Below are 7,902 nucleotides of genomic sequence, written 5' to 3'. Positions count from 1 at the left end.
TTCCTAGCTTTCGTTTGATATGCATTAAGCCATAGTTGAAATATTTTCTATTTGTGGAGGTCATTAGAGGTCATTAGAGGTCATTAGAGGTCATTAAAGTTCAATTTGATTTTATTATAGGAATTTCGAACCCTAATTAGGCGTGCATCCAAAAAATTGGAAGATTTGAACCAAAAATGAAGGCAGGGCCCCCCCCCCCTACATCAAATGTGCTAACTCCACCATCCCCTTTAGAAACATTTGAACTCCAAACTCGATTCCTTTCCCAATATTGTAAAGCTACTTGCTGGTGATAAAAATTGGAAAAACTAAATATTTATGAGGAGCCAGATGAGCTAGATTCGCTGGATCCTGCCCCTTATTTACAAGTATGATCCGAATTGAAGTTTAACGGATTTTAAGTACTAAGACGGATCTTTTTTGGCGACATCTGAATAAATTAATTTTTACGACTTCATGGCCTCTCATTATTCAAGAGATCTTACAGTCTTTGAACAATTGTAATAAAGAAACTTTTTTATTAAACTGCGTACCTTACTGTTCCATCTTTCTACATAATTTTCGTGAACATTTTTACTGTTCATAATTATAGAACGAAAAGTTCATCTACAGTAATAGGCGACTATATCAATACGATGAAGACGGCTTTAAATGTAAATTTTGATTTAAATCAAGCCTTTTAACAGCAGGGATACACATTAACATGGAAACAATGAGAAGCTGTCAATTAAAAAAGCTCCTCTCTGATTACTTATAAACTTTTCATTCAAAAAAAGCTTGCAAACAGTCAAAACTTAAATAAAAGAGTCGTCTTCATTGTATTGAAATCATTGCCTTCCACTGTAGGAAAAGAACTGAATAGAGGAGGGATTAGAAAAAAAACATATTAAACAAAATTGTGAAACCAATGCGAACTTCTTACATTATTTATTTCACACATGATTACAAAAAAAATATAAACATACATTTGACAACATTAAAGGTACTGTGTAGTTTTTGGTTCTAAATAATTTTTACATTTTCACACGACCAAAGCTGTAAACATTAAAACTGTCAAAATTAAACATCACAACGCGTCAATTTTCAAAGAAAAGCCAACAAAATGTTAAAAATTTGTGTTAGTTCTCACTGTTTAGATCGGAATATTTCAGTTTTAAATTCAACAATGAAAGAATGAAAGAAAGGATTTGGCAATCTTTACAGTATAAATTTTAAACAATTGTAAGTTTGCTTTCAGTAACTACAAAAATATGCATAACTTGGCTGTTACAACAATTTCTTCAGTTAAAAACTTCAGAGGTTGGATCGGTTTCTAGCATCGCAGGATACTTTCTCCAATTAAATATTAGGTTTAATCAGCTGTTAAGCCAATTATCAGCAGAATAAATCCTCTAATTTAATATTAGGTTTAATCAGCTGTTCTGCCAATTATCGGCAGAATAAATCCTCTACTTAAATATTATGTTTAATCAGCTGTTCTGCCAATTTTCGGCAGAATAAATCCTCTACTTAAAGATATGCTTTAATCAGCTGTTTAACTGGTTTCCGGCAGATGGGACAGATGTTTCTATGTGTTCTCAAGGGACCCTGACAACCCTCACAGATACAAAGATGCCTAAACAAAATAATTCTCTTTAATATCAGAGAACCTAACAAATTATGGAAGAAGCCAATTAAAACTATTCACCAACTGTCATGGTTCATGGGACACCCTTTATTAAAGGATTTAAGTTTCAACTTATTTAAAATAGGGGTGGGGGGGAATCATTAGACAATAAATTTACTTACGAATTCAAGAATAAAAAAAAATTTAAAAACGGCCTAAAAGTATGAAAAGTTTAGAGAAAGAAAACATAAAGCACAAAGATGTACTAATGTTATTCAGAACGTCGAACCTGCAAGGTAGTATCATGATACACTTCTCCTTGTCGACACAGATCACACACAGTTTATCCTCCCTCTCCCTCTCCACCTCCCTCAACAGTAGATCCTCAACACTCCCCTCGCTCCCTCTCCTCGCTAAAGGAAAATTAAAGTTACTCCCTCTCCTAGAGAATGTTTGTGTTTGGCGGTCGGAGTTTTATGAAGTTACTTTTAAAATATTTTTCTAAAAATCATTTTTTCCTGAATTCTAAGGTTTACAAAATGTTTTCTGCCATTTTACATTTTAAAAGTTACAAGATTTGTTCTTATTGGAAATTATTTACTCGAATTATTCCACGTGGACGTTAGCCTAAAATATACCTACTTGATTTCGTTTATTTACCACTTTTTGCCATTCCTCCTACTTTGTATTAACTAATTTTGTTTCGCAAACAGAGAGATGTGTTGAGGGAGGGGGGGGGGGGGGTAAATATTCAGAAAATAAGAACCCCGGTCGTTATTTCATCATTAATTTTACCTTGTTGTTTATTCCTTCGTTCTATCAATAGATCATAGTTTCGTCTCTTCTGCACTTGACGAGCTCTGTCCTCGTCATCTAAACATGCGACATTACGCGCACATTTATAAAGGGAGTGTTCGCGTGTAATGAAAGAGTGTTATACTGTATGTATAGTAAACAAATTAAGATCAATTGAAAATGAAGGGCGTGTGGATGAATAGTCTGAAATTAACTCGCAGGCTTTAAAAACTAATTGCGGTAAATACTTCGGGTTAAAAATCTTCTTAAATTGTCAAGTCTGTCTATACAGGAAAAGTTTGTAGGAGGGAGATTTAATTTTTTTTTAAATGATATAAGCTTACTATCATATTCATGTAATGGTTAAACAAACATCTTGATTAAAGCAATAGTTAGAAACCTTTTAAAGGAATACAATTTCAATAACAAGTGTCGACAGAAAAAAATAAAACTTGAATTATCTATTTCCAATGCTAGGTTCAAGAAAATCTTTAAAAAATTCCAAGCATATTGAGGTAAAATTAGTAAAAAGGAATTACAAAAAAAATCATAAACGCCTAATAATTCAGTAATGTTTACAAGCAACTTGATAGAAGAATACTTTAAAAACTCATAAAGGAAAACAATTTTTAAAACCATATGTAATTCTTGAATCAGTAAATTCATTTCGAGTCTGGAGGATGGATTTGTCGGTAGAAAAAATAAAACCTGAATCCTCTATTTCCCCGACAAGGTTCTCTCGATCCTCATCTTCGTCGTCAGAGTCTCCTGGATTCATAGCATCGTTTTAGACTGGTACTGTTCAATTTTATGTACAGTGTACACTGTGCAGTTATGAACAAAAAAAGCGAGGAAAAGTTGCTTATTTAAATATCTATTTTCTTTATAAATTCATCAATAAAATTATAGATTGATTGCTTGATTAAATTAGTAATTGATTAATTAAATTATTATTTGATTTATGGATTGACTGATTTATTGATTGCTTGAATTATTACTGGATTGATTTATTGAATGAAAAAACAATTATTTGATAGGTTGATTGATGGTATGAATGATTAAATGAATGTTTAGTTGATTGATTGCATGAATGATTAAAGGATTGCTTAATTGATTAATTGCATAAATGATTAAAGGATTGTTTAATTGATTAATTGCGTGAATGATTAAAGGATTGATTGAATAATAAATGGATTGATTGATTAATCATATAATTAACTGACCTGCATGTGAGATCATAGGAAACCTAAGATTACTGACTGTAACCTCTAGAATTGTAAACACGAACCCTATACCCCTGAAACAGTTTAACGATCATTTTCATAACTTGATTAATCTTACAGGAACTGTAAACGTACATTTCATTTATAGTGACATATGTTCGATTCCCAACGATATCCCTTAAAGCTGTGTCCGAGTAACAACGAGGAAGATATCGTCCTTTTATTATTTGATAAGTGATGGATTATGGAAATTTTCTTCATTGTCTCTGCTGTATAAATCCTTAAGTCACTTTAAAAGAGGAACCACAATTAAAATCAATCAATTTTTGAGCCAGAACAACAAGGATACCTCATTCATTCTTGATTGTACAAACAAATTTCAGGATACCGTTGTGAATCGATCATTTAACTGAATTGGGGAGACAAAATAAAGTAAAAATAAATTGATATTTGTAAATTGATCCACTGTAAACTCTGATAATTGTTTTCCACTTTCTAAATTAATTTAGTAACTTGATTAGTTCCTCGCTTTAAAGCAAACTGTACAATGTGCATGCGTAGCGGTACATAAACTGTACATACCTTGCTACGCTTCTAATAAGCAGTACATACACTGTACATATCAGTCTGAGTAAACTATTTGCTAGTGAGTCCAGAGTAAGATTCCTCTCTTGTACAGTTCTTCACACATCCAAAATAATAAGTTTATTTTTTAAATGAAAAAGATTAAAATGCGCAACATTTCAAAATGGTATTTTCTTAAAATAGAAATAGCGGCTAAATGCTGCGTCAACAAATTATAGAAAAATTTAACATTTAAAAGTTTTGGTCTAAACACAATATAGTGGGTCANGGTGCAAAATATCTTAAGTTTAATAAAAACTAGAACAGGTTTGCAATCTAATCGAATGAATACCAGTAAATTAACACTCCTACAAAATTTAATTTTTTCATTTTCCGGTCAAAAATATTTTTATTTGTTGCATGTTCCTGATTATGAATCTGATGAGGAGAATAAGAGAACATGTTCCCACCAGGACACCTAGATATAGCTCAGCAGGGGCTCGGAGTAACCCATCAAGAACCTGATGCAGAAAAAAATAAAATTGAAAATTAGGGTCTGAAATAAACATTTACTATGGTTGCTTTATTTATAGTAGGGTTCTAGGATTTTGCCATAAACATTCAGATTTTTAGTTCTTTGTCATTTTTTCTGATTTTGCTTTATAATAACTGTTCTTTTTTGCTACAAAGTTACTTAAAATTTTTCCATATTCTGTATTTTTTTTAAATAAATCTTTTTCCCTAGTTTATTACTTCTCAGATTAAAATGTAGCAATGGGCTATGTGCTATTCCGAGTCCAACTGATGGGTCTACTGTTTAAACCTACCTGATAGGCTACTGTTTAAACCTACCTGATAGGCTACTGTTTGATCCTACCTGATAGGCTACTGTTTTAACCTACCTGATTGACTACTGTTTGATCCTACCTGATAGGCTACTGTTTGAACCTACCTGATTGGTTACTGTTTAAACCTACCTGATTGGCTACTGTTTGAACCAACCTGATTGGTTACTGTTAGAACCTACCTGATCGGTTACTGTTTGAACCTACCTGATTGGTTACTGTTTGAACCTACCTGATTGGTTACTGTTTGAACCTACCTGATTGGCTACTGTTTGAACCTACCTGATTGGCTACTGTTTAAACCTACCTGATGAACTACTCTTAAAACCAACCTGATGAACTACTGTTAAAACCTACCTGATGGGCTACTGTTAAAACCTACCTGATGGGCTATTGTTTGTGAATGAGCATTGAAGTTGCGAAGTATGGATGAAATGCTGGTGAACAGAATGTAAATAGTTCGAGGAACAAGGTTTATTAATAGAAGGCAGCTTGATCCTGACCAACCATCGATTATTAGAAATTTAAACTCAGAGCCTCAGGGGTATACTTTTCTTGAAAGAGGGGTTTGAATATTGTTGGCCCAATCATNTCATTTGTCTCCGAATCAGCTGATCCCTAGTCGGCGTCCCCAAGTAGTGTCTGTGGTAGCCATTAAGTACCACTGCTCTTGTTTTTGTTTTCCTGCTTAAAAATTTTTACTCAAAACTTATTATCGTTGGATTTCCTAGAAGATTGGCGAATGCTCCTAGATTATCTGTACAATAGTACACTGCTTGATACCCGGCCAGTACACCACGGACCAGTGACCCGGCCAGACCAGTCACTCCTATAAAACACATCAAATTAACTGTACCAAATAAAAAACACGCTTTCTTATCGTATTTTCTTGAAGTCTTATGGAAAGTTGTTGCTGCGTCCCCCCAAAAAGTTAGAAAGTTGTCCCTGCCGGGGAGGGGCGGGATAAAAAATGATACCCTCCCCCCGTCTAGAAAAAGCCACAAGTCACCCATGCTTAGAGAAATGTTTTTTTTTTAATTATTTAAGGGGAAAAGCATCCAAACAAGTTTAAAGTTCAATCCTCATTGGTTGATATTTATATTCCCCCCGAAATAGTTGTTTGAATCCAATAAATCCAAATGCGGAACAAACCCTCATTTCTTCATTGTGGTCTAAAAATGTCGCTCAAAAACAATTTTAATAAAACAATGCAAAATCTTCGAAATTTAGTTTTATTTAAAAATAAAAAATAATAATAAGTTTATTTTTAGCGTACATAATTTACAATATTTTTACTTAAATTATTCTAAAATTTTGAACACCAGGGGACTCAGCGAGCAAAAGCTGTAGTGCCAACTTGCCAAGAGCTCCCTCGGTCGGTTAGTTGTAGGAGCTGAAGTTTGAGAAAAAAAAAAGTTTTAAGAAACAATGTAAAGGAAAGAGCACATTTATTAATAGACACTGATAAGGTTAATGCTTGCTTATTAGTTAAAATATTCTGTAGCGTAGTTAATAATAAATATACGCAAAAACGGTGCAACATGTGCAAAGCGCAGATGTTTAATTTACCTGAATGAATTGAATACACAGTGTTGGATCCAGCTTGAAGAATTGAATCTGCAAGGTTGGATCCTATCTCCAGGATGGATGAGAATATGTCCAGGAGTTCAACCAGGAATATTACTAAATCCTCCAGGATTATCTGGACAGCGGAGAACAAGGTCAACAACAAACTGAAATATGAAAAAATTTCATTATAATCTGATCCAGATCCAGATCCTCGATCCATCCTGCAAAATTGGATTCGAATCAGGATCTAGCTTTTTAAAAATGTCTTAAACAATAAATCGTTCATTCAGTAAAATCATTAGTTCAATAAAATCGTTCGTTCAGTAAAAAAACTATAGTAAAAAACTTTAGTTTTTTAAAAACTTTGTTCTAAAAATTTGTTCGTTCAGCGAAAAAAGTATAGTTTTTTAAAAATCTTTTGGAAAATTCGTTCGTTCTGAAAAAAAAACTGTTTTCAAGTTTGTTTACACGATTTTAAAAAGTTCGTTATTGCTTTTATTTAGATGTTTATAACAAGCGATAGTTTTTTATTTCTCTGAACGATCCAAGTCGGTTGATCTATAGTCACAGTTAATCAATTAACAAAAATAGTTCGGTTAGCTAGGGTTACCTGAGTGTTGAATAGTATATATATTTGAGGGATGAGAATATAGCATCTCCAAGGTAGAAGTTAACCGTGAGAAGGTAGGAGACTAGGCTACTCGTCCCACTCCCAACACTTAACAGTTAATAGGTAAATTATGTATCAAAGGTTAAAAATTGTAAGGATATTAACGTCTTAGTGCTGATGCCACAAATTTTAGAATTTGTTCCGGGGAAGGGGGGGGGGCTAAATGTTTCTACCAGGGGGATCAGCACCCGTTGAGGCTTTAACCCCCTCAAAACCATAAATTTTACTGATTTCCGTAGGGAGGCAGTGGGGCTGAGCATCCATAGCTCCTCCCTGATTACGCCACTGAGGTCAGCACATGTAAAACGAGTTTAATATGTTTTGTCGGGATTTGAGCGGTTCACATTATAGAAAAATTGAATAGGAATAAAAACCAATTTTACCTGTTAAACGCATCTACGAGAGGTTGAATCAACGCTGCCATCTTAGTTACTAGCTAGGTCATTTTTCTAATAATAAAAATGATTAATTTGCAATTTATCAAGCTTCAAAAGATTTTCACCTGCAGAGCGTACATGATATTTTCAAAAAGAAAACAATTAAAAATAAAAATAATTTTAAGATCAAAAAAGGTTTTGTTTCTTCAATTCTTGAAGATCACTTTGTATAGCCCTTAACCCCCCCCCCCCC

The 7,902-nt window shown here is 33.4% G+C and overlaps 1 protein-coding gene across 1 annotated transcript in view; it reads right to left on the bottom strand.

Annotated features, from left to right (window-relative positions):
* Positions 1–1,355: 1,355 nt before the first annotated feature.
* LOC111697564 (uncharacterized) overlaps positions 1,356–7,902 on the bottom strand; it is a 7,220-nt gene continuing 673 nt past the window's right edge. Inside the window, exons 2-13 of the mRNA XM_023467605.1 lie at positions 7,656–7,721; positions 7,213–7,320; positions 6,603–6,766; positions 5,761–5,862; positions 5,416–5,531; positions 4,615–4,709; positions 4,207–4,305; positions 3,625–3,698; positions 3,110–3,169; positions 2,402–2,479; positions 1,896–2,019; positions 1,356–1,615 (exon numbers count right to left, since the gene is read on the bottom strand). Of these exons, the coding sequence (XP_023323373.1) occupies positions 1,510–1,615; positions 1,896–2,019; positions 2,402–2,479; positions 3,110–3,169; positions 3,625–3,698; positions 4,207–4,305; positions 4,615–4,709; positions 5,416–5,531; positions 5,761–5,862; positions 6,603–6,766; positions 7,213–7,320; positions 7,656–7,696 (1,167 nt within the window). The 5' untranslated portion in view covers positions 7,697–7,721 and the 3' untranslated portion in view covers positions 1,356–1,509. The remainder of the gene's footprint in view (positions 1,616–1,895; positions 2,020–2,401; positions 2,480–3,109; positions 3,170–3,624; positions 3,699–4,206; positions 4,306–4,614; positions 4,710–5,415; positions 5,532–5,760; positions 5,863–6,602; positions 6,767–7,212; positions 7,321–7,655; positions 7,722–7,902) is intronic.

Source organism: Eurytemora carolleeae, unplaced genomic scaffold (genome assembly GCF_000591075.1).
Source record: "Eurytemora carolleeae unplaced genomic scaffold, Eaff_2.0 scaffold54, whole genome shotgun sequence".
Classification (NCBI taxonomy): domain Eukaryota; kingdom Metazoa; phylum Arthropoda; class Copepoda; order Calanoida; family Temoridae; genus Eurytemora; species Eurytemora carolleeae.
Note: the sequence above shows the minus strand (reverse complement) of the source record. Positions and strands in the feature narration are given on the sequence as shown.